The sequence below is a fragment of the Ranitomeya imitator genome, chromosome 3, assembly GCF_032444005.1.
Source record: "Ranitomeya imitator isolate aRanImi1 chromosome 3, aRanImi1.pri, whole genome shotgun sequence".
NCBI lineage: Eukaryota > Metazoa > Chordata > Amphibia > Anura > Dendrobatidae > Ranitomeya > Ranitomeya imitator.
This window is the reverse complement of record NC_091284.1, coordinates 260733764-260761298: the sequence shown is the minus strand read 5'-3', so window position 1 is coordinate 260761298 and position 27535 is coordinate 260733764. Positions and strand designations below refer to the sequence as shown.

General features: G+C 45.4%; 1 protein-coding gene across 3 annotated transcripts in view; it reads left to right on the top strand.

Moving 5' to 3' along the window:
• The window catches only part of KDM5B (lysine demethylase 5B), a 106043-nt gene that overhangs the window by 48663 nt on the left and 29845 nt on the right, over nucleotides 1-27535 (top strand). For all 3 annotated transcript variants that reach the window (XM_069756406.1, XM_069756407.1, XM_069756404.1), the window contains exons 10-17: nucleotides 19595-19714; nucleotides 19791-19949; nucleotides 20027-20208; nucleotides 20288-20450; nucleotides 20709-20828; nucleotides 22118-22312; nucleotides 25392-25573; nucleotides 25855-25976. In XM_069756406.1, coding sequence (XP_069612507.1) covers nucleotides 19595-19714; nucleotides 19791-19949; nucleotides 20027-20208; nucleotides 20288-20450; nucleotides 20709-20828; nucleotides 22118-22312; nucleotides 25392-25573; nucleotides 25855-25976 — 1243 coding nt within the window. The remainder of the gene's footprint in view (nucleotides 1-19594; nucleotides 19715-19790; nucleotides 19950-20026; nucleotides 20209-20287; nucleotides 20451-20708; nucleotides 20829-22117; nucleotides 22313-25391; nucleotides 25574-25854; nucleotides 25977-27535) is intronic.

Genomic DNA, 27535 nt, shown 5'->3' with positions numbered 1-27535 from the left:
GCCAAATAACTGAAGTGTGAAAGAGGCCTAAGGGCAACAGTCAGTTTCACAGATGCAGTTTTCACAGATAAATCTCCCCCAAATCTGTTTTTTTTCCCCAGATAATTCAGATAACCCATAATGGCAAATAATTTAAATACAGATCAAAGAAAATGGATTTTTTGAGTATTAGATATCTCAAAATGCTGAAACACTTAACGCAAATTGGGTTGAAACATTTGGTACTCAAGCCCAAAGAGACAAACCATTTACCGCATTCGTGACAAATTCGATGCCACTGGCTCAATCCTTAGGGTATGTTCACACGGTGCGGTTTTTGCTGCGGATCCGCAGCCGTTTTCCATGTGGTGTACAGTACAATGTAACCCTATGGAAAACAAAACCCGCTGTGCACATGATCCTGAACTTCCGTTAAAAAACCGCGCGGAAACGCTGCGGAAAAAAAGAAGTACCATGTCAATTCTTTCTGCGGATTCTGCAGCGATTTTCAGCCTGCACCAATAGGAAAGTGCAGTTGAAAACCCGCAGAGGAATCCACAGAAGAAACCGCATGAAAATCCGCAGTGAAAACCGCACTGATTATTCACTGCGGATTTTCCAAAAAAGGTCCGGAAAAATCCGCAGGGAAATCAGGAACGTGTGAACATACCCTTAATGCTCCAAAAACTGGTCGACCCAAAACGGCCGGTACAGAAAATAATAAACAACTTGTTGCTGAAACATTTGTTCAGAGTCCAAAAAAGTCTACCAGAAGAGTCTCTTTAGAATTGGGAATTTCACGAGCTTCCATCATGCGAATCCTGAAATCTATTGGGTGGAAAGCTTATCGTCCACGTCTAATTCATGGTTTATTGGAGGATGATCCAGACAGGCAGCTGCAATTTTGTGAGATTATGCTTAGCGCGATTGAAGAAAATCCAGTAATTTTAGATAACATTGTGGAGCGATGAAGCTTCTTTCAAATTATATCTGGCCATATTAACAGACATAATTGTATTTACTGGTATAATGAGAACATGCATTTAACATTCGAGCAACAACTAAATGAGCCTGGTGTCAATGTTTGGGGTGGTATTTCAAGTTTTGGTGTTTTTGGACCATTTTTTTTTTTTTTTTTTTTATGGAACAGTCACAGGACAGAAGTATTTAGAAATTCTAATGAATCAACTTGTTCCCCATTTACCACAATAGCCTAATTCAAATGACCTTTATTTCCAACAAGATGGGGCCCCTCCACATTACTCAAGAGTAGTCCGCGAGTATCTTGATGAAACATTTCCTAATAAATGGATTGGCCGAAGAGGCTCACTTGATTGGCCGGCACGTTCACCAGACTTGACTCCAATGGATTTTTTCTTTTGGGGAGTACTCAAGGACAAAGTTTATAGTTGAAAACCAAAAAGTGTCAGTGATTTGAAAAATTACATAAGAGATGCCTTTCAAGAACTTAATACCCAAAGACACTTGTGCAAAAATGTTTGTCGAAGTGTAAGGGGCAGACTTCAAAGCTGTGCAAATTGTGATGGAAAACCGTTTAAGCACCTGCGTTGATAAAATTTAACCTTCATCCGGCTGAGTAGGTACAATTGTAACTATTCCGTTTTAAAATTGCAATAACTTTTTTTCTTCGAAAAGCCGTAGAGGGCTGAAATTTCGTGACATCGCTGCAGTTTTGGTCCAGAATATATTGGCCAAATTTCAATAAAATATATGAAGGTACAATTGTACCTCTGCAGCCTGTTAACGTTGTAAAATTATGCAGCCTGACGAAGGTTAAGGGCTTTTGTATTATTGATCAGAATAAAATGTAATTGTCAATGTTATGCTTATGTTAATAACATTTATTTTGATTTATATAGAATATTTACTATTTTCTGTCCACCTACTTTTGGACCACCCTGTATATACATGGAATTACCAGTATTTAGGTTACTGCATAGAACTCTGAATTACAGTGATATAAGAGCACATGATTCACCTAGTGTTGACTGAAGCTTCAATTTTATCAGATTTTTTTTTTTTTTTTTTTTTTTACTTTAGGCAATTAACACAAATACACACCTAAGGAGTCAAAACATAATGACAAGAATAAGGTTAAAATTTCGGCTAAACAAGCCAATTGTGTAGACTTCATTCATAGTGTCTGTCTTCATAATGATGGTGCTGCTGTTGTAGAGATCTGGTCTTTTTAGTTCTTTCCAACATACCGTATATACTGGAGTATAAGCCGAGATTTTCAGCCCAAATTTATGGGCTGAAAGTGCCCCTCTCGGCTTATACTCGAGTCACGGTGGGCGGCAGGGTCGGCGGGTGAGGGGGAGAGGGCGCTGAGGCATACTTACCTAGTCCCGGCGAGCCTGGCGCTCCCCCTGCCTGTCACACTGTCTCCGGGAGCCGCAGTTCTTCCCCTGTTCAGCAGTCACGTGGGACCGCTCATTAAAGAAATGAATATGGACTCCACTCCCATAGGGGTGGAGCCACATATTCATTCCTCTGAGCGGTGCCAGTGACCGCTGACAGGAAGAGCTGCGGCACCCGAAGACAGTGTGACAGGCAGGGGGAGCGTCAGGAGCGCCGGGACTAAATGAGTATTTTAGATTTACCTGTCCGCGTTCCGGGCGCCGTTCCATCTTCCCGGCGTCTCTCTGCTCTGACTGTGCAGGTCAGAGGGCGCGAAGACGTATAGTGTGCGCGGCGCCCTCTGCCTGATCAGTCAGTGCAGAGAGACGCCGGGACGAGACGCCGGGAGCTGCAAGCAAGACAGGTGAGTATGGCTTTTTTTTTTTTTTTTTTTTAATAAATTATTGCAGCAGCAGCAATGGCACAGCTTTCTATGGAGCATCTATGGGGCAAAAATGAACGGTGCAGAGCACTATATGGCACAGCTATGGGTCAAGAATGAACGGTGCAGAGCACTATATGGCACAGCTATAGGGCAATAATGAACGGTGCAGAGCACTATATGGCACAGCTATGGGTCAAGAATGAACGGTGCAGAGCACTATATGGCACAGCTATGGGGCAATAATGAACGGTGCAGAGCACTATATGGCACAGCTATGGGGCAATAATGAACGGTGCAGAGCACTATATGGCACAGCTATGGGGCAATAATGAACTGTGCAAAGCACTATATGGCACAGCTATGGGGCAATAATGAACGGTGCAGAGCACTATATGGCACAGCTATGGCGCAATAATGAACGGAGCAGAGCACTATATGGCACAGCTATGGGGCAATAATGAACGGTGCAGAGCACTATATGGCACAGCTATGGGGCCATAATGAACGGTATGTAGCATCTATTTTTATTCTTGAAATTCACCGGTAGCTGCTGCATTTTCCACCCTAGGCTTATACTCGAGTCAATAAGTTTTCCCAGTTTTTTGTGGCAAAATTAGGGGGGTCGGCTTATACTCGGGTCGGCTTGTACTCGAGTATATACGGTAGTTCACACAATCTCACAGGGAGCATTTTGAGAAGTCTGAACCCTCCCCCCCCCTCCACTGTCATTTGATCGGACCATTCGCCCTATGTGACACATCTCCTTGCCTAAAACTTCCCGTGATCAGACTAGTGCCACAGTCTACGTCCTCACAGATCAAATATCAATAATCAGAATTTCCACAGTGAAGTACCAGCTGTAAGGAACCACTAACTAGCTTTAAGGGTCTATATTAGGCTAGGTTCACATTGCGTTAGTGCAATCCATTTAGCGGATACCCTAACGGATTGCGCTAACGCAATGTCCAAAAAGGATTGCGCGTTCGGCAATCCCGCTAGCGCAGATGCCCGATCTGCGCTAGCGAGGAACGGACCCTGAATGCTGCAAGCAGCGTTCGAGGTCCGTCCGAAACTAACGGCACATCGCAGACGCATGCCAAAAATGGCAAACGTTTGCGATGCGTTAGGGATCCGTTAGCGCATTGCAGTCAATGGGTGCGCTAACAGATCCGTTACATAGCGTTAATTGCGACAATTGCGCCATGTAACGGAGTCCATCTAACGCAATGTGAACCTAGCCTAAGACTTTGCTTTGGCCAAGTGCGCTTATCGCATGTGCCAAGTCCCCTTTTAGCTAGACTTTCTTCCCTTTTTTTCCTCTTTTAAATTGAATTGTGTAAAGCAGGCTTCTGTTTGGAAATCCCTCTAACGAAAACCTGTAGTGCATACTGCCGATGGCTAGATGTGCTATTGTATCTGGAGATTCAGAAAATCAAAATGCAGGATGTTGATTGATTGTTTTACCGCTATCAGCACGCATGATTAAACTCATGGAAGCTGCAAACTCCTGCTCTAAGGGTACCGTTATACTATACGATTTACCAACGATCACGACCAGCGATACGACCTGGCCGTGATCGTTGGTAAGTCGTTGTGTGGTCGCTGGTGAGCTGTCACACAGACAGCTCTCCAGCGACCAACGATGCCGAGGTCCCCGGGTAACCCGGGTAAACATCGGGTTACTAAGCGCATGGCCGCACTTAGTAACCCGATGTTTACCCTGGTTACCAGCGTAAAAAAAACTAAACAGTACATACTTACATTCCGGTGTCTGTCCCTTGCCGTCTGCTTCCCGCGCTGACTGACTGCCGGCTGTAAAGTGAAAGCACAGCACAGCGCGCTGTGCTCTGCTTTCACTTTACGGCCGACAGTCAGTCAGTGCGGGAAGCAGACGGCAAGGGACCTGACGGACACCGGAATGTAAGTATGTACTGGTTTTTTTTTTTTTTTTTTTTTACATTTACGATGGTAACCAGGATAAACATCGGGTTACTAAGCGCGGCCCTGCGCTTAGTAACCCGATGTTTACCCTGGTTACAAGCGAACGCATCGCTGGATCGGTGTCACACTCACCAATCCAGCGATGACAGCGGGAGATCCAGCGACGAAAGAAAGTTCCAAACGATCTGCTACGACGTACGATTCTCAGCAGGGTCCCTGATCGCTGCTGCGTGTCAGACACAGCGATATCGTATGGATATCGCTGGAACGTCACGAATCATGCCGTCGTAGCGATCAAAATGGCACTGTGTGACGGTACCCTTAGGGCTAATTCAGACAGTTGTTTATTTTCCACATGCGAGAGAAAGTCCTGATTTCATCAGATTTTCATCTGAGTTTCTCTATCTTCTCTTATCTATCATCCAAGTACTGATAATTATTATTATTATTATTTTCTCTAACACCTCTCATTGGGGGACACAGGAACCATGGGGTGTATGCTGCTGCCACTAGGAGGCTGACACTATGCACAAAAAAAGTTAGCTCCTCCTCTGCAGTGTACACCCCAGCGACTGGCATTATGCACTTCAGTTTAGCTTAGTGTCAGTAGGAGGTGGACACGGGTCTTTCATTAGACCCTTATCTACCTCAATGTGCGTCATTTTTCTTGCAGGTTTTTTCCGGAAGGGATACAGGGTGAACAGTCACACCTGTAATCCCACAATACGGACTATGAGTACGGCGTGTACTGCCACCCCGTATCCTCATAGATCCCTCAGCAGGACCAAGAGCCTAGCACACAAGCGTGCTTAGAAGTCCGGTCCTAGCTCCGTCCCCCACCCACTCGCCCACCAGAGCCTGTCGGTCACGGAGACAGGGACGTCCATCTCCAGCTCCCATGGACGTCTGGTTTGAGGTTAGTAACGGACGACATGGAATGTTTTTAGGTGAGTATTCCCAGAACCCTTCCTGTAGTCACGGGTGTACCTTGGGTTTCTTTTTTTGCTCGGCACAGTGTTCCTGGCTGCCTTTGGCTTGGTGGGCGTTGCCACCATTTTTTGCCCACAGGCAGCAAAGGGGTCCCAGGAGAGGGAGAGGGGTCCTCCTCCCCTGAGTCAGGCGAGGCGTTCTCTGATGTGCCTTCGGAGGATGTTTCGGTGCTGGATTCGAACCAAATCACTACCTTGAGGGATATGGTTCAGAATCTCATTAAAGCAATAAATCAAACCTGAGGCATCAAGAAGTCCTCTACGGAACCCGCAGATCAGGTGGTTTTGTTTAGACGGGCTAAACCACCTTCCAAGTTTTTCGCTCTTCACCCTGAATTCGAGGAGATCATGACCAGAGAAAGATAGAACCCGACTAGACGCTTTCAGAGGGGAAAGCGACTTGGCGTTTTATATCCCTTTTCTCCGGAGCTCACCGCTAATTGGACTGCTTCTCCTTAGGTGGATCCTCCAGTTTCAAGGCTGTCCACCAACACGGTCCTTCCACTGTCCGGCAGAGCATCTCTGAAAGATTCTAACGATAGTCATAAAATCTTTCTCGAAGTCAGCCTTTGAAGCGGCTGCAGCTAGTCTTTGCCCGGCTTTTGCTTCCACTTGGGTTTCAAAATCTGTGTCCAAATGGGCCAAACTCCGTCGGGGTATCGTGGACGGGGCTCCACCCGGACAGCTGGCGGAGCTTGCCAACCAGATTTCTCACGCGGGTGAATATCTGGTCTCCGCCTCCCTGGTTGCCGCGTCTTGTGCAGCTCAGGCGTCCAGCAATGCTGTTGCCATCCGCCGGACCGTTTGGCTCAAGGCCTGGCAGGCGGATTTGTCTTCTAAAAAGTCCCTTACCAGCCTGCCTTTTCAAGGTTCACGTCTCTTTGGTTCTAAGCTGGGCCAAATCATTAAGGACGCCACCGGGGACACAAGCTCTCTTCTTCCCCAGGTCAAACCTCGTCGCCCTCCTCCTAGACGTCAATTTCGGTCCTTTCGTCGCTTCGCGGTGTCAAACTCCTTTTCCCAGCAGCAACAGAGGCAACAGGCACGTCAAGAGAAGACTGTATCCTTTAGACCCACTGCTTCCTTACGTCCTTGCTACTCCCAGGGTAGATCCTCCAGATCCAGGACTGGAAGATCCACCTCGGCATGGCTCTCAGCAAAACCCCAGTCCACTTCCCAGGCTGGGCGGCCGTCTCATCTTCTTCAGGGACGTCTGGATCTCTTCAGTAGAGGACGCATGGGTCAGGGAAGTTGTATCCTCGGGTTACAAAATAGTTTTTCTTGGGGGGGCGTGGCCAGCAACTGAGGGAGAAGGACGTGTTTCCTCTGAGCTCCTCTGCTGGCTGAAATAATCCTATTTAATCTAAAGTTTTACCTACCCATCCAATAAGCTAGTGGACTTCTACTACCTCCCTGAAGACCCAAAGGTCTTTTATCATCATCTTTGGACCTTGTGCTGTCGCCTTCTTAAGATTTCTTCATTGAGGCCTACAAAGGAATCTGAGGCCTGCTGGGGGACCCGACCTCTCACGCCGGTCCTGAGTTGTGCCCGGCGGAAAAGCCACATAGAATTAGCATGTGATGGATCTCATCACCACCTACAGCTGTAGCAGGAGACGGATCGCCCATCGGGAGCCCTCTATAGGGTGTGGAGGAGGTAGGAAGACCTAAGGGGAGTGCGTGCCTTGCGGCTCAGACGGAGGTTTCTACCGCCAATCCCTCCCCCCCTCCGACATCCGAACCCGCTGCAACCTGGCTGCAGACATCACCGGGGACACACGCCACCCCTGCCCCGTCGGGCAGGAAGCTCACCTGCTTGGGGAGCGATTTGGGGCTGTCGCGCCTTATACACGGCTGGAGCCTGACCGTCCGCCTGGTGCCGCCGCTGCGGGCCTTGTGGAGAGACCATCGCGAGACGCCGCCATCTTGGGAGGATCGCGGCCCTGAAGCACGCTGCACCTGGGCGGCTCCGGAGAAGAGCGGGATACCTGACTCCCTAACGCGACACCCGCCCCGCTTAGTCACCTCCTCGGGCTGCCTTTGCTCTGCTTGGGGCCGAGGTCTGGGGATCGCTGCGCGGTACAACGCTGCTGCGTCGCGTCTGCATCCGCGGCGCCCTCGCAGAGTACCTGAGGGCCGGACACTGCACTTCTGACGGCTCCTGAGCTGGGTGGGCTCATCGTCCATAGCGGCGCTCTGAGTCCCCCCCTTCGACCCAGCGGCTGCCTTGTACACGAGGGGGAGTCCGGAGAGCGGCGAGTCAGACCGGGGGATTCTCTCCCCTCCCCCCCCTCCCCTGCTGCGCCATCTTAGATTCCTCATTGAGCACGGGGAGAGGCCCTTAGTAGCTAAGCAGGGTCTGATCAAGATCAAGATCTGGATTATCTTTTCTGCCCTCCCCTGGCCTGTTGTTGTAGGAGGGTGGTGGTCGCTACTATACACACTCACCCACAAGTGAAGGATTGACACTGCTTCCCCTCCCCCGCATTTCTGTGATCAGTGGGACTCAGGACGTCTTCACAGCAAATTCACAGCAGAAGGTCCTGTGTTATGCAGCTCCTGGACTGGGACACCTGCATGCAGATCATATCCAAACATAATATTTTATTTTATTTAGTTTTTTCCTTTTATGTTCTTCCTTTTATTCATTTTTTATTAAAAAGCGGAGAGACACTTCACCTTGCACATTTGTGGTGTGGAGGGCCTCCTCTGGAGGGGAACCTTTGATAACCTATAACAATTTAAGGCTTCCGTGTTACTACTACGCCACCTGCTGGTGACATAAAAAGCTCCAATATACCTTTCTTCTTATTTGAGCATCATAGACAGTCTGGTGACAACCCCTTTTTCTTCATTTATACCATGAAAATGTTCATCTTACTTCAACCACACTCACAGATATGCTGATTTAAAAAATAATACTGGCGCACAGGTGGTGATCTCCCGAACAAGCGCTATATTTAGCTAGAATGGTGAAAAATCATAAAGAGCGCTGCAAATCTTCTCTACCTAATACAAAACAAGACAAGCAAAGTGACATGGAGAAATTCCTAAAACACAAGACCTCGTTGGCCCGGTCTGCTCAAAAGTCCTCTCGCTCCAATACCAAATCAGATGACCCTGATCTGGATTCTAGTGATGAAGCCTCAGGGAGTGACTCCACCCAGATAGAGTCTGGAGGAATTTCAAAATCTTTCCTCAAAAAGGCATTAATTCAAGCAATGAAACCACTAATCGCAGAGGTCTCTGGCCTAAGAGAAGATATACAACAAATCGGTAATAGGGTTGAATCCCTAGAAACCACCCAATCTTCTATTATAAAGCACTCTAACAAAATAAAAGACCATCTGGACTTTCACAAATCCCAATTAAACATGGCTTCCCTAGCCATAGAGGATCAAGAAAATAGGAGTCGCCGCAAAAACATCAGAATTTAAAGGGATTCCTGAGTGCGTCTCCAACGAAATACTTGAAAAATCTACCAGAGAAATATTTGCCTCCCTCCTGTCTCAGGAACGATGCGACCAAATGGTCATTGAAAGGATCCATCGCTCACTCAGACCCAAACCCAAGCCAGCGGATCCTCCAAGGGATGTGATATGTGGTCTTCTAAATTATCTGGATACCGCTGCAATCTTAAACGCTTCTAGAGATAACAAACACTTAGGCTATATTCACACTTTGCGGATTTTGCTGCGGATCCGCAGCGGATTTGACCGCTGCGGATCCGCAGCAGTTTCCCATGAGTTTACATTACAATGTAAACCTATGGGAAACAAAAAACGCTGTGCACATGCTGCAGAAAAATCAGCGCGGAAACGCTGCGGATTACATTCCGCAGCATGTCACTTCTTTTCTGCGGATTTTCACCTGCTCCAATAGAAAACTGCAGTTGAAAATCCGCAGAAGAAAACGCAGTAAAAACCGCGATAAATCCGCAGTAAAAACCGCGATGGGTTTTCACTGCGGATTTTGAAATTCCGCTGCGGAAAAATCCGCAATGGAATCTGCAAAGTGTGCACATAGCCTTATCCTACGAAGGTTCACCAATACAGCTTTATCAGGACCTTGCACCGTTGACTCTTGCCAAACGTAGAGTCTTGAAACCTCTCCTTGACACATTACGAGCAAACAAGATACTTTATAAATGGTTATTTCCCTTCGGCCTTATTGCTCATGGGAGTGGAAAGCAAGTCGTAATCCGCCATCCAGATGATCTCACCAAAGTGTGGTCTACATTTGACATTGATGCAGTAGATGTCCCTTCGTGGCTGCCTTTGGATATGACGCTTAATGTCCCCTCTGGTCTTCATCCTTTGCCGGATCAGGGTGAATGGTCCCCAGCTAAGAGGTCTGCATCTCCGAGACAGAGCAAGTCTGGAACTAAAAAGAAACCACCTCCTTGAGTCACTTACGTGACGCTACTCCTTCTTGTTTTTTGGTCTATCAGACAAATCTGAGCCCTTCATTGAGCTGGGTTCAGGTACTGTTTAAAACTTGTAAGCTCAACGGAATTATTTCCTTAACAACGTTTTAGAATAGACTTCATTGGTAGTAAATGTTCATACCTGGCTTACCACTTGTGCGCCTATAGTGGACTGTCCTGTCTGTTTGGGAGGATGTTTGTGGCCCCAGCCTCTGCCACAGATGGGATCTTTCTTAGTTTAATGTTACATTTTTCTCTTAATAATGTTCTTATTGTATTTATAGTTACTATGTTTGCCCAGTACTTGTACACAGAGGTTAATCTACTTTCTTTCGAAACTCATGGCCGGTAGCGTCACAGATTCAGCCACTGTTATTGTGGCCTCCTATAATGTGAAGGACATGCGCTCACCAAGGAAAAGAGGGCAATTGATGAGATTCCTGAAATCCAAAAATTCTAGCATCGCCTTTTTCCAGGAAACCCACTTCAAAAAAGATAGGACCCCAGATATGTCAAGGACACAATTCCCTACCTGGTACCATAGCACAGGCTCCTCAGCTTCGAGAGGGGTCCGTATAGCTTTCAAAAGAAACACCCCTTTTACCTTGAAAGATACCCTGTCAGATGCCGATGGGAGATACATAATGATAAAGGGATTACTGGCTAACACGATGGTTACCTTTTGCAACATCTATTCCCCAAATCAAAACCAAATTGGGTGGCTATGCCAGGTTATAAATACCCTTAGACTATTTAAAGAGGGAATTTTAATACTGGGAGGAGACTTCAATGTCACTTTTAACCAAGTATTGGACTCTTCTTCAGGGAAATCTTCTATATCACAAAAAACACTAAGAAAATTACATATCAATTTACAATCTTTAAATTTAATTGACCCATGGAGAACTCTATACCCAACAACTAAAGACTTTACTTTTTTCTCCGCACCCCATAATAACTATCACAGACTAGACTACCTTTTAATCCAATCTTGTCATCTGCAGTTAGTGAAATCTGCAAAAATAGACGTTATATCCCTCTCAGATCATGCCCCGATTTTCCTGGAGATGAACATTAAATCAATCCCTCCCACTTCCTTTACTTGGACACTAAATGAGACTCTTCTTAGTACTAGCTCCCATGTGACTAGATTCTCTACTTCCATCAACCTCTTCTTCAAGGAAAATTGCCTCCCGGGCTCCCCCATGCCCCTGGTGTGGGAAACACACAAAGCTGTCATGAGAGGAGAATTTATATCCTTGGGCTCATATCTGAAAAAAGAACGGTCTAAAGAGGTGGGGGCTATTCTGCACCAGATCAATCATGTGGAAAAGATGCATAAACGCTCCCAGACAATTAAAGCTCAGACTGAACTCATTTCGCTCAGAAGATCCTTAAAGGATCTCTTGAACATACACTCCGCTAAGATATACATGAGAAGTCAACAGAAGTTTTACCTTCATGGAAATAGAGGGAGCAAACTCATGACTTCTCTTCTGAGGAAACGCAGTGGACGTACTTTTATCACACGGTTCAGGGGTGCGGATGGCCTTACCATTTCTAGGACCAAGGACATTGCCAATGAATTTAAGCAATTCTACGAGAACCTTTATAATCTGGAGGTTCCGGGGGACATGGGTGAGCCCGGGATAGCCTTAGATAAAATAGATACATTCCTCTCCTCTCTGAGACTTCCCTCATTATCTTTAGATGACACCTCTAGCTTAATAGCTCCAATTACCCCAGAAGAGGTATTAGAGACCCTATCTAATATTCCCAATGGAAAGGCTCCGGGACCTGATGGCCTCCCCATTATCTACTACAAGAAACTAGTGAAACCCCTACTACCACATTTAGTTACATTATTTAATTCTTTTTTGACAGGACAATCTCCCCCGAAACAAGCTTTAGAAGCTTACATCACAGTTTTACCAAAAGAAGGCAAGGATCCCAACCTGTGCTCCAGCTATAGGCCTATCTCTCTTCTCAATACTGATATGAAACTATGGGCTAAACTTTTAGCGAATAGACTAGGCAACATACTCCCTAAAATAATTCACTCGGACCAGGCGGGTTTTGTGCGTGGGAGGGAGGGCAGAGATAATTCGGCCAAGGCCCTTCAATCTATAATGTACGCTAAACGGCGAAATCTGCCACTTGCTCTCTTATCTACAGACGCCGAGAAGGCATTTGATAGACTAAGCTGGAGATACATGGAGAGGGTGTTACACAGGTTTGGTTTTCCACCACCGTTTATTACAGCGGTCTTCTCCTTGTACTCCTTTCCCACTGCCAGAGTCCGGGTGAATGGTGTTTTATCCGATGGGTTTAATATTAACAATGGTACCAGGCAGGGATGTCCTCTATCCCCTTCCTTGTTCATATTGGTAATCGAAACCCTCATACAGAGAATCAGACAGGAGGCTCAGATTCAAGGATTACGGTTAGGTAAAATAGAGATAAAAACATTAGCATTTGCAGATGATCTGTTATTCCTGGTCTCTAACCCTCTTAATGCATTCCCAATTATCCTCAATATACTCAACAATTTTGGCAAGCTCTCAAATTTCAAAATTAACAATACAAAATCGGAAGCTCTTAATATAACCCAGCCACTCAACTTCTTACCCTACGTAAACTAGTCCCCTTCTCCTGGTCCACATCCTCTATAAGGTATTTGGGAATTTGGATTACTAGGGACCCCACAGATCTATTTAGATCTAACTTCCTCCCCCTAATAAAAAAAACTAGAAACATTGATGAAATCATACAATCTTCCCACTTTGTCCTGGATTGGACGTATTAACGTGTTTAAAGCTTACATTATGCCTATCATATTGTATTTCATGAGTATGTTGCCTATCCGTCTCCCCCTCACATTCTTTAAAAACATAAGGTCCTCAATAATTAAATTTGTTTGGAAAAATAAGCCATCTAGGCTACCTTTCAAATTACTAACATGTCCCACTTCTTGTGGAGGTCTGGGACTACCGGACCCTTATATATTTTACAAAGCTATACACCTTAGTAGATGGCTGAGAATAGTAATTGACCTAGAAAGGGGCACGTCGGACATGCTCGACGCAGCATTGCTGGACATTGGAGGGATACCACTTCTGTGGTCACACCTGAAACCTACGACTTCATTGGGTCTAGACGAAATAACTTTAGCTACCCTCCACGTTAGACGGACAGTTTTTGAAGGAACTTCCATTGGACTCATTCCCTTCATCCTTAACACCCATCGCAGCTATTCCCTATTTGGTTAATCCTGATTTTAAGGATTCATACAATTTATGGTCAAAGCTCCCCAAGGACTCCCTCACTAACTTCTATGAAGGTAAAATTCTTAACAACAACATTTGGTCTAGTAATGCCACACAGTCTCCAAAAAATTTCCTGCAGGAACTCCACACTAAACGTATCCTCTCAGAATTTAGAGAAAGGTTCCCTCAAAAATCAAATTGGTCGTTGCTGGACCTCATGCTCAAAACGGGCTCAGCTAGATATAAAATTATATCTCGCTCGTATTACCAACTGGTTGTCCCCTCTCAGCCCTTGAAACCATCTTTTATTTATTCCTGGGAATCCGAGCTCAAATTCAGCTTCTCAGAGGACCAGATCTCCAAAATGTTGAGGTCGGCCAGGGGGTTTTCTCGCTGCATCTTGTTGCAGGAAAATGCATATAAGATATTAATTAGATGGCATTTGACACCGGTCAAACTTCAACATTTGGGTTTAGCGGATTCTGACTTGTGCTGGAGATGTCGGGCTGCCCAGGGAAATCATACTCATATATTTTGGGGTTGCATGGGGATTAGGGACTTCTGGGGGGAGGTTAACCTAACACTTAAGAAGCTAAAACTAATTAAAACTGACCTATTTGCGGTTGAAGCTGTCCTCTCGTGCCCCACAAATAATTTTAAGCCCACTGGGCACGGCCTTTTACCCCTAATGCTCAGTGCTGCAAAACATCTAATAACCATCCACTGGAAAAGTACAACCTCACCAACACAGAGCGAGTGGTTCAATAAAATTGACCATATTTGTAGAATGGAGGAACTATCGAGCTGGGAGACGCATGCCCATGATCGTTTTGCTAATAACTGGCTTCCATGGAGAACATTTCGTTCAATCGTTCCTTAATATTGCTATATATGCTATTTTATTACCGAGAACATATGTTACCGTTCCGATTGTTTTCAAGTACCTCAACCACATGTACTGGACTTGTTATGTTTATTGTTCTCCCCCCCCCCCCCCCCTCCCTCTCTCCTCCTAATCTTTCCTCTTCTCCCCCCCTTCTTTTCCCTTCCCTCTATCTCCAATCCCCAAAGTTTGTAGGATGGATTCGCTTGCTGCTATTGTTACGATTTGCTCGATTATCTTGACTTTAAATGCATGTAACGTTTCCGACCTTTATTCTAAATAAAGAATTTACAAAAAAAACAAAATAGTTTTTCTCGACCCGGGATCATTTTTTTGAATCCCAACCTCCAAGAGATCCCGCTCTAGTTCTGGGCTTCTTCGCAGCTATCGCTTCTCTCCTCAAAGCCGGGGTAATCGTTCCCGTCCCAGAAAAAGAACGGTTCACAGGTTTCTATTTCAATCTTTTTGTGGTACCAAAGAAAGACGGCAAGGTTCGTCCCATCCTGGATCTCAAATTGCTGAACAGGAGAGTTCGTCTGAGTCACTTCAGGATGGAATCCCTTCGTTCAGTAATAGCTTCCATGGAGGCTCAGGAATTTCTATGTTCCATAGATATTCAGGAAGCCTACCTCCACGTCCTGATATTCCCGGGACATCACTGATTCCTGCGCTTTGCGGTGCTCCAGGACCAATTTCAGTTTGTCGCCCTGCCGTTCGGTCTTGCAAACGCTTTCAGGGTTTTCACGAAGATCATGGCGGCACTGGTAGCCATCTTGAGTCAGAGGCCTGGTCCTGTTTCCGTACCTCGACGACATCCTCATCAAGGCTCCGTCCTTTTCTCAGGCTCACGAAAGTCTGTCCATCGTCCTCGACACCCTAGCCTGTTTCGGGTGGCTGGTCAACCGGAAGAAGTCCTGCCTTATTCCTTTCCAGCGCCTCGTTTTTCTGGGCTTGCTCTTCGACACTCGTCAGACCAATAGTCTTCCTTCCCGAAGACAAGAGATCCATCCTTCGTCGGGACGTACGCTTGCTCCAGGGTCCCCGGCTCCCCTCCTTCCAATTGGCCATGAAGGTTGTGGGGAGGATAGTAGCAACATTGGAAGCGATTCCCTTCTCCCAATTTCACTCTCGACCTCTTCAGCAGGCCATTCTGTCACAGTGGGACAGGTCTGTCTTCTCTCTGGATCGTCCGATCCGAATCTTCCCGAGTCAAGCGGTCCCTCAACTGGTGGCTGATGTCACCTCTCATCTTCCAGGGCAGTCCTTCCAGTTCACTGGCAGGTGGTGACAACGGACGCCAGCCTGCTCGGCTGGGGTGCAGTGTTTCGCCACCTGACCGTTCAGGGTCGTTGGTCGGCGCAGGAGTCTTCTCTCCCGATCAACATTCTCGAGATTCGGGCCATCTTTTTCTCCCTTCGTCACTGGGAAAGAATTCTCAGGGGTCTACCGATCCGAATCCAGACGGACAATGCTACGGCGGTGGCATATGTCAACCATCAGGGGGGGACTCGGGAGCTCCTTGGCCGTGGTATCCAAGATCCTCCTCTGGGCAGAGACCACTGTTCCGGTGATTTCCGCAGTGCTTATCCCCAACGTGGACAATTGGGCCGCCGACTTCCTCAGCCGCGAGGCTCATGTGGCAGGGGAATGGTCCTTGCATGCGGAGGTCTTCCATCAGATTTGTCTTTGATGGGGGACTCCGGACGTGGACCTCATGGTGTCCAGAATGAACAGGAAGGTTCATCGGTTCGTCTCCAGGTCTCGCGACCCCCTTGCAGTGGGTGTCGATGCTCTGGCCATTCCTTGGTCGCAGTTCGTGCTGCCCTATCTGCTCCCACCCCTTCCCTTACTTCCCAAGCTGTTGAAAAAGATCAAAGCGGAAGGGGTGTCTGTCATTCTGATCGCCCCAAATTGGCCCAGGAGAGCTTGGTTTGCGGAGATCGTCAATCCTCTCGCAGACGCCCCCTGGCGCCTTCCAGACAGGCCTGATCTTCTGTCTCAGGCCCCGATCTGCCACCCGAATTCTTGGTCACTCAGTTTAACGGTGTGGCTGCTGAGATTGCAGGTCTAAGAGTGTCCGGCCTTTCGGACCGGGTGATTCACACCATGATCCAGGCTAGGAAGCCCTCGTCCTCCAGGATCTACTATCGTACCTGGAAGGCTTACTTCCGTTGGTGCGAGTCCAACCGTGTTTCACCCATGTCCTTTTCCCTGCCTTCCATCTTGGCCTTCCTTCAGGAAGGACAGGATTCGGGTCTTGCTCTTAGTTCCCTGAAGGGCCAGGTTTCTGCACTCTCTATCCTCTTTCAGAAGACTCTATCTTCTCGGCCACAGGTTAAGACCTTCCTTGAATGCGTGGCCCATGCTTTTCCTCCGTACAGGGCCCTGTGGACTCTTGAGATTTAAATCTGGTGCTGGACGTTCTGAGGGTTTCCCCTTTTGAGCCTCTCTTGGAGGTTCCCCTGTCAGTTCTATCTTGGAAGGTGGCCTTTCTTGTGGCCATCACTTCTATCTACCGCGTTTCCGAGTTGGGGGCCCTTTCTTGCCGACCTCCTTTCTTGGTAATCCAGCAGGACAAGGTGGTCCTCAGGCCTCTGCCTTCCTTCCTAAGGTGGTGTCCACCTTCCACCTCAACGAGGACATCGTTCTACCTTCCTTTTGTCCTGCTCCGACTCATCCTCTGGAGCGATCGTTGAACAAGCTGGACCTCGTCAGGACAGTGAGGATCTACCTGGATAGAACGTCCTCTTCCTTGAAGACGGATTCTCTTTTCGTCATTCCTGATGGCACGCTGGATCAGAACGGCAATTTTGGAGGCTTACCGGGTCAAGAACAGAGTGCCCCCTCCTGGGATAAAGGCTCACTCTACCCGGGCAGTCGGCACCTCCTGGGCGGTGCACTACAGGGCTTCCGCCCTACAGCTTTGCAAAGCGGCAACCTGGTCTTCCATCCACACGTTTGCCAAATTTTACAAGGTCCATACCTATGCTTCGGCGGACGCATAGGATCTTGCAGGCGGCAGTGGTGAGTCCTCTGACCTGATGGAAGTCTGTTTTCCCACCCCAGGGACTGCCTTTGGACGTCCCATGGTTCCTGTGTCCCCTAATGAGAGGCGTTAGAGAAAACAGGATTTTTGGTTGCTTACCATAAAATCTGTTTCTTGGAGCCTCCATTGGGGGACACAGCTCCCTCCCATGTTATTCAGTTTCTGTTGTTCTATGTTCTATGACTGTTCTCACGTTTACAGTTCTCATGTTTGTGGTTGTTTTTCAACCTTATTAATTTTCTCCTACTGCTTTCTCACTAACTGAAGTGCATAATGCCAGTCGGTGGTGTGTACACTGCAGAGGATGAGCTAACTTTTTTTGTGCATAGTGTCAGCCTCCTAGTGGCAGCAGCATACACCCCATGGTTCCTGTGTCCCCCAATGGAGGCTCAGGGAAACAGATTTTACGGTAAGCAACCAAAAATCCAGTTTTTTTTTTCTTTATGGACCCATAGACTTACTTTACCAATTTTGATCAGACCATTGGATTATTATTAGTTATTATTATTATTTATTGTTATAGCGCCATTTATTCCATGGCGCTTTACATGTAAGGAGGGGTATACATAATAAAAACAAGTACAATAATCTTAAACAATACAAGTCATAACTGGTACATGAGGAGAGAGGACTCTGCCCACGAAGGCTCACAATCTACAAGGGATGGGTGAGAATACAATAGGCGAGGGTAGAGCTGGTCATGCAGCGGTTTGGTCCATCGGTGGTTACTGCAGGTTATAGGCTTGTCGGAAGAGGTAGGTCTTCAGGTTCTTTTTGAAAGTTTCGATGGTGGCTCAATACCTGCCATGTCTTATTTTTGCGCTGACTACTCAGTCCACAAAAAAAATCAGACATGTGAACAGTTGCATAGACTATACTAGGTACGTGTTCTGTCTGTGAAAAACAAAAATAGAACTTGTATACAAAAAATTGATTTCTGACTGAGCCTTAAGAGTATGTTCACACGTTCAGGATTTCCATCCTTTTTTTTTCAGGACAGTTTTTTTTAAAAAACTGCAGCTCTTGGCAGAAAACGCAGGTCCTTTTTTTGATGCCTTTTTTGATGCCTTTTTTGATGCCTTTTTTGATGCGTTTTTTGATGCGTTTTTTTTTATCCTTTTTTTATGCAGTTTTCTATGCAGAGACTGTGTGTTTCCTAGGAAGCTTTTTAGGGCTAAAATGGCTGAAAATACCCTACCCCTAACCCTACCCCTAACCCTACCCCTAACCCTACCCCTAACCCTACCCCTAACCCTACCCCTAACCCTACCCCTACCCCTATTCTAACCTTAGTGAAAAAAAAAAAAAATTTCTTAATTTTTTTTATTGTCCCTACCAATGGGGGTGACAAAGTGGGGGGGTGTCATTTACTATTTTTTTATTTTGATCACTGAGATAGGTTATATCTCAGTGATCAAAATGCACTTTGGAGCGAATCTGCCGGCCAGCAGATTCGGCGGGCGCACTGCGCATGCGCCCGCCATTTTGCAAGATGGCGGCGCCCAGGGAGAAGACGGCCGGACGGACACCGGGACGCCGGGTAAGTATAAGGGGGGGAGATTAGGGCACGGGGGGGGCATCGGAGCACTGGGGGGGGGGCATCGGAGCACGGGGGGGCGGGATCGGAGCACGGGGGGGCAGCCACACTCCGCCCACGCACTTCCGCCCGCTCCCCCGCACTTCCTGCTGCAGCGGTTCTGCACATCAAATCGCAGTAAAACCCGCAGATATATTTTTGATCTGCGGGTTTTACTGCGATTTTGACCTCACAATGGAGGTCTATGGGTGCAGAACCGCTGCGGTTCAGGAAAAAGAAGTGACATGCTCCTTCTTTTTTGCCGCAGCTATTCTGCGCGGCTTTTTAAACGAAATTACGGACCATGTGCACAGCAGTGACTGTTTTCCATAGGGTTACATTGTTATGTACCCTGCATGGAAAACTGCTGCGGAACCGCAGCGGCAATACCGCTGCGGTTCCGCAGTAAAAAACGCACTGTGTGAACATGGCCTTACTGTAAAGATGCATGGGGGGGAAATGAAATCACAAAACATTGACTAAAGTGAGTCTCTGCCTTAAGAGTCCTGTATTCTTCCTTTTCTGTTTCTCAATCCTGCAGAGTAATAAGTTGTTTGCACCCTAGTGCTACATTTCTATCCAACCATATTTGTGCTTTTAATTCAAATAGCATAATAACAATGAGGGTAAATGAAATCTCCGTTTTTCAGTTGTTCTTACTCTTAGATTTCTTCCCTTTTAGGAGTGCAGTAAGCCACAGGAAGCTTTTGGTTTTGAGCAAGCAGCTCGGGATTATACGCTACGTATGTTTGGAGAAATGGCAGACAATTTCAAGTCCGACTACTTTAATATGCCCGTGCACGTAGGTCTATTTGGTGTATCATGGCATCTTCTTGTTGGTTAAGAGCAGAATATAGTTCTTCCCGTTCATTTACCAGATGGTGCCCACCGAGCTGGTGGAGAAGGAGTTTTGGCGTCTAGTGAGCACAATAGAGGAAGATGTGACGGTTGAGTATGGAGCAGATATTGCTTCAAAAGAGTTTGGAAGTGGATTTCCTGTGCGAGATGGGAAATTTCGTGTAAAACAAGAAGATGAGGTAAATAACTTTTTGTAAATGACCTTGGACTAAGACCATATCGATTGTATAGTGCTAGTTTGTCTTATTCTTTGTAGGAATACCTGGACTGTGGATGGAATTTGAATAATATGCCTGTGATGGATGCATCGGTCTTGGCCCATATAACTGCTGATATCTGTGGGATGAAGTTGCCCTGGCTTTATGTGGGAATGTGCTTCTCCTCTTTTTGTTGGCATATTGAAGATCATTGGAGCTATTCTATTAATTACTTACATTGGTAGGGCACCACCTGTAATCATCCAAGTAATCTAGCACCTAACTACCCGTGGCTTAGTTTTCCATTACTGTTTTGACAGGGGTGAGCCCAAGACTTGGTATGGTGCTCCTGGCTATGCTGCAGAACAGCTGGAGGAGGTGATGAAGAAATTGGCTCCCGAGTTATTTATTTCTCAACCTGATCTCCTCCATCAGTTGGTTACCATCATGAATCCAAACACGTTGATGTCTCATGGTGTGCCGGTATGTCTAACGGTGGCTCCATTTATTGGGACTACATTTGCAATTGGATTTTGAATGAATGGAAAATCTGACACGAAGCAGACACCATTTTATTGTTTTACTTTTATTAAAATGGGACTATGGTAAAATTGTGCTGCGCAGCACTTTAGGTGGTTGCCTTTGTCATTGTCCTTTCACTTCACATATCTTAGGGTATAATAGTTCTACGTGGATTTGTTTGACTATTTTTCTCTTATTACTTATTTTTTTTTCTTACAGATATATCGAACTAATCAGTGTGCTGGCGAATTTGTCATCACTTTTCCTCGGGCATATCACAGTGGATTTAATCAGGGCTTCAACTTTGCAGAAGCTGTCAATTTTTGCACAGTGGACTGGGTATGGGCGATTACCTAAATGCAAAAATCTTTCCATTGATGTGCATGAAGTTAAACAAGTGTGCAGATCTGTTGCATAACTAGTTCCTTATTCTGATCCTGCTTTATGGCACTTATACTTGTCAGCAGCATTCACCATCTTGGAAATCGCCATTTATTCTTAGCTGACTCTGTGGCTTTATAGTTTATTTGGGAATTTGCATTTGGGAAGGTGGGGCAATCCACTTTGACTATCTGAACTAGGAAAAAAGCGTATTTTTAAGAACGCAATCTGTAGCCATAATAGACATTAGGGATTTTAAAGCCCACAGTGTGTTAATTGTTTCATAGAAATTAAATGCGCTATTTACATTATTTTAGGGCAGGGTACTAGCAGATTGTGGATTTAGGAGCAATCGTCACCTACATCCTGGTGGGATCCTTTTGTGTGTGAGCATAGCCTTAAGGTACCGTCACACTAAGCGACGCTGCAGCGATACCGACAACGATCCGGATCGCTGCAGCGTCGCTGTTTGGTCGCTGGAGAGCTGTCACACAGACAGCTCTCCAGCGACCAACTATGCCGGTAACCAGGGTAAACATCGGGTTACTAAGCGCAGGGCCACGCTTAGTAACCTGATGTTTACCCTGGTTACCAGCGTAAAAGTAAAAAAAAAAACACACTACATACTTACCTTCCGCTGTCTGTCCCTCGGCGCTCTGCTTCTCTGCCCTGTGTAAGCACAGCGGTGACGTCACCGCTCTGCTTTCCGGCCGCTGTGCTTACACAGGGCAGAGAAGCAGAGCGCCGAGGGACAGACAGCGGAAGGTAAGTATGTAGTATTTGTTTGTTTTTTTTACTTTTACCCTGGTAACCAGGGTAAACATCGGGTTACTAAGTGCGGCCCTGCGCTTAGTAACCCGATGTTTACCCTGGTTACCAGCGAAGACATCGCTGAATCGGCGTCACACACGCCGATTCAGCGATGTCAGCAGGAAGTCCAGCGACGAAATAAAGTGCTGGACTTTCTGCAGCGACCAACGACATCACAGCAGGATTCTGATCGCTGCTGTGTCAAACTGAACGATATCGCTAGCCAGGACGCTGCAACGTCACGGATCGCTAGCGATATCGTTCAGTCTGACGGTACCTTTTAGAGTAGATAGTGTAGTGTGTATTGATTGGCTTGGTGACTACAAGTATCAGCTAGTAGAATTGTGTAAACCTTTCTAGATTTCCATTTCAACATTTCTATTTAAACACAATTTTGTACCCTGCATGTGTTAAAAGCTTGTGTCACTTCCTTTCAGCTGCCTCTTGGGCGCCAGTGTGTGGAACATTATCGAGCTCTGAACCGGTACTGTGTGTTCTCTCATGATGAGATGATCTGCAAGATGGCCTGTAAAGCAGAAGAGCTGGATATTGTTTTGGCATCCTCTGTACAGAAAGATCTAGCTATTTTGATTGATGAGGAGAAAGCTCTTAGAGAGAATGTCCGAAAATTGGTAAGAGTATGTGTTACCTTGGTAATTTATTACACCCGTTTTTTTTCTGTTATGATGCACCCTAGAAAAGATAATAAATGTATAATTATTGTGGGACCCCCATTGATGGCTAGAACAGTAGGTCCCATGTGGTCTGTCTCCCCTCGTTGGACTGTCTGGTTGTGGACCAACGGATTTGAATAGATCAGCTGCCAAGTATGCTTGATGCTCCACCATTCAAAGCCTGTGAGACTACAGAATATGGTATCACACACCAGCTTGACATGCTCCACCAGCTCCCTGTTCAGACACCTCACTGTAATTGTGCAGTAAAAAGAAATAGGAAACTCAGAACTACCATTGAAGTGATCATGGGAGGTCCCAGCTGTGAGACCAACCTGTAGTCCTAGGTAGAATCCTTTTGTTGTCTCCCACTATCATCTGACCTAGGTTCCCTTCTTATAGGTTATGGTCCATGAAATGAAGAGAACACGTAAATGGGGCTGTTTCTAGGTTGTCATTTTTTAGCATATCCTTATATATCTGAGTTGGAAATGCCCCTTTAACTTTTCCACCACCAATGACGTATACGTTATCAGCCGCGACCCTGCCTTTGATGCGAGCCCGCATCTTTTCCCGTACTTGATGGCCTCTTCCCCGCACTGTTAGTGCCTCCAATAGCTGCTTGCTGTTACCAAATTACATGCCGCTGTCAATCACTGAGAGCTGTATTTAACATTCACTGGCTGGAAGTGTGTCACAAGTCCTGCCAATCGTCTCCCCTGCCACGTGATCGTGGGGGGCTGATGAGCTATCATGATAGCCGGGGGGTCTGCAGAAAACATTATATTACTTTCGTGAACGCCACCTTGTTCAAAGGAGATTGTGATTTTGGCTATACATAATAATAATAATCTATTTAGATAGCGGCAACATATTCCGCCTCACTTTACAGTTTTTGTACACATTATCATCGCTGTCCCCGATGGAGCTCACAATCTAAATTCTCTATCAGTATGTCTTTGGAATGTGGGAGGAAACCAGAGTACCCAAAAGAAACGCACGCAAACATGGGGAGAACATACAAACTCCTTGCAGATATTGTCCTTGGTGGGATTTGACCCAGGACTCCAGCGCTGCAAGGCTGCGGTGCTAACCACTGCACCACCATGCTGAAGCTCTGCCATGTATAGCACAAGCAATTGCTGCTTAAAGTCTCCTAAGGGGACTATTAAGTAAAGTAAAAAGTGAAATAGTTTTAAAAAATATGTAAGAAAACAAAGCACAGGTTCAAATCAACCACCTTTTGCCCCACTGAAGATAATACAATTGGTAAATTACTTAATGAGGGAAAACATTTTTTTATTTGCAGCAACATCACAATAAAATGCAATAATAGGTGAGCAAAATATCGGATCTACCCCAACATGGTATCAATGAAAACATCAGCTCCTGGTGCAAAAAAATAAGCCCTCTCAGCCAGCTCCAGATCACGAATGAAAATGTTACAGATCTTGGAAAATTGTGACAAAGGCAAAAACTTTTTTTTTTTTTTAATACAAATTTCACTTTTTTTTTTTTTATCATTTAAATAAAAAAAAAAAAAAGATACACGTTTGGTATCTGCCTACTCGGACGGACCTGTAGAATCATATTACTAGGTCAGTTTTACCATAGAGTGAACATGAATTGCACTTTTTTTTTTTTTGCAACTTCACTGCATTTGGAATTTTTTCCGTTTTCGTGGGAGACAGACTACATGGGACCTCCTGTTGTATTCATCAATGGGGTCCCACAGCAATAAATTGTCCCGCAAGAAAACAAGCTCTCATATGGTCATATTGATGGAAAAATAAAAAAATTATGGCTTGGGAAGAAGGAGAGCACAAAGCGAAAATGAAAAATGTAAAATTTCCCTGGGTGAAGGGGCTAGTATACTTATTGATCTGTGGATCTGAGCTGGCCATACACATTAGACTTTTCTCAGTAGATCCTTAGAAAACTCCGTGTTTCACAGTCTTGTGAGTAAAGCTTAAGGTACCGTCACACATAGCGACGCTGCAGCGATACCGACAACGATCCGGATCGCTGCAGCGTCGCTGTTTGGTCGCTGGAGAGCTGTCACACAGACAGCTCCCCAGCGACCAACGATCCCGAGGTCCCCGGTAACCAGGGTAAACATCGGGTAACTAAGCGCAGGGCCGCGCTTAGTAACCCGATGTTTACCCTGGTTACCATCCTAAAAAGTAAAAAAACAAACGCTACATACTTACCTTCTGCTGTCTGTCCTCGGCGCTCTGCTTCTCTGGTCTGGCTGTGAGCGCCGGGCAGCCAGAAAGCAGAGCGGTGACGTCACCGCTCTGCTTTCCGGCTGACCGACGCTCACAGCCAGAGCAGGAGGAGAGCAGAGCACAGCGCTGGAGGACAGACGGCTGTAGGTAAGTATGTAGTGTTTGTTTTTTTACTTTTAGGATGGTAACCAGGGTAAACATCGGGTTACTAAGCGCGGCCCTGCGCTTAGTTACCCGATGTTTACCCTGGTTACCAGCAAAGACATCGCTGAATCGGTGTCACACACACCGATTCAGCGATGTCTGCGGGGAGTCCAGCGACGAAATAAAGTTCTGGACTTTCTTCCCCGACCAGCGATCTCCCAGCAGGGGCCTGATCGCTGCTGCCTGTCACACTGGACGATATCGCTAGCGAGGACGCTGCAACGTCACGGATCGCTAGCGATATCGTCTAGTGTGACAGTACCTTTAGATTTGGCTGCGTTTTACTAGTGAATCCTTTTGTTTGTTTTTCTGTCTGAAATACAAGTATGCTGTCATAGACCTACACCCATGTGTATGGATGACTTTTTTTTTTTTTTTTTTTTCCTTTTTGGCTGTTATGCAAAACTCCTAGTTACTTGTCATGCAATTAGCTACCTTGCCTTACTAACAGGGCTGTGGAGTTGGTAAGCCAAACCTATGACACTGACTCCACCAAAATGGGTTCCGACTCCACAGCCCTGGTTACTAATACGTGGTTTTAAATGGAGACACTTTTGATTACATAATAAACAAGGTTAATGACATCCTTCATTTATTTTCTCTAGGGGGTTGTGGAATCTGAAAAGATCAATCTTGAAAAGGTAGCTGATGATGAACGGCAATGTGTGAAATGTAGGACGACCTGCTTCACTTCTGCTGTATATTGCCCATGCAGCCCCGGAGTTCTCGTCTGTCTGCACCATGTTGATGCTCTCTGCTCGTGCCCAACCTACAAGTACAAGCTGGGGTAAGACTCCTAATACCGACCTACTGATGTAGATATTGTAGATAGATGTTACATGTATAGCTTTTCTTTCTATCTATTAGGTTAGCTAGTTTTATTCCATGATTACTACAAAGTAATCAAATGATATGCAAGTCCTATGTTTGTCAGCATTGAAGTTTTCCCTTTTCATAATCCTATTAGTATTGATATATTGCTTTGTTTTTTTTTGTTTTTTGTTTTTTTGCAGTTCAATATTATTGTAGTGCTATGACTTTATAGCCTAATTCTTGCTTCTGTAACAGATATCGTTACACCTTGGATGATTTGTATCCTATGATGAATGCTGTGAAGTTTCGCGCAGAATCCTATGATAACTGGGCTTCTGAAGTTATTGATGCTCTGAAAATCTCAGGCAGCAAAAAAGGTTTGTTCACTTTATATGTATGTTGTTTCATTTTTTTTTTCTCCTTACGTGGGCTATATCAGCCAAGCAGAATTGGATAATTGCTCATTATTCAAAGAACTGCATGCAGAGCCCGCATCTTTCCCGCACATGATGGCTGATTTAACCCCTTCCCGCCGCAGCCCTTCTTCGTTTTTGCGTTTTCGTTTTTCGCTCCCCTTCTTCCCAGAGCCATAACTTTTTTATTTTTCTGTTATGGCCATGTGAGGGCTTATTTTTTTGCGGGACGAGTTGTACTTTTGAACGACACCATTGGTTTTACCATGTGTTGTACTAGAAAATGGGAAAAAAATTCCAAGAGTGGTGAAATAGCAAAAAAAGTGCAATTCCACACTTGTTTTTTGTTTGGCTTTTTTTTTCTAGCTTCAACACACCTTGAATTTTTTGTTTCCTGGTTTTCTAGTATAGTGGAATGAATGGTGTCATTCAAAACAACAACTCGTCCCATAAAAACAAGCCCTCATATGGCATTGTTGACAGAAAAATAAAAGTTATGGCTCTTGGAAAAAGGGGAGGAAAAAATGAAGAAAAAACAAAACACAAAATCTCTGTATTTATAAACTGGTTAAATAATTTTTACTTATTTACTTTTATTTAATAATAATTACATCCAGCACGGACATTCATGAAGTTTTGAAAATCACTTTGTTAGTGGATTTATCTTCATTCCTGTTGCAAAATAAAATAAAAAAGCATGCATGTGGCGTCCAACCTCCTGTTTATCAGTCTATTTTCCTGCCTTCAGCTGAATTGACATCAGAAGGTACTCATTTGGAGTATAGATGATGGCAGTGAAAGGGTCCGGCATCGGTCTCCTCTGAGTGTTGTGCTCATCGGGCTTACCCCAGATGTAGTGAGATATAGATGCTGACCCTTTCACGGCCTAATAGTGAATTGCTATGATTCATAAGTTGCCATGCTGGATAAAATTATTAAAAAAACAAAAAAACCCTATTTTAATTTCTGTTTTGAATTTTTGCTTTTAGGTACCAGTCAGAAATATTTTAAGGAAATTTACTAAAGTAAATAGAAATCAATATGGAGTATAACAAAAAATGTGCCATCAAATTGTCGCAATAGTATGAGGGTATTGCAGGTGTTCCCGTAACATGCTAAAAAGTAACAAAGTTGCACATGGCTTTAAATGGCAGGCAAGAACATAATGGTATGTCCAATGTGGAGTCCTCATGTATGTGCTGAGCCCGGACCATACGCAACAGACACCAGCATCTGTAACCGGAGTGACAGAGCTGGCTGATATCTGTGCTGTTGCTCCATCTAAATTCTGCTGTAGATCTGATAGCTGCTTGTAAATGGATTGATTGTCACTGTAGCTTCTACTTCCCCTCCCCTCTTCCAACATTTCCCCACCTGTGACTTGATCGAATGTGCCAATGGGCTGTCATTGCAGCTGGGGACCTAAAGGCACTCATAGCTGTGATTTGTAAATATATATATATATATATATATATATATATATATATATATATATATATATATATATATATATATATATATAT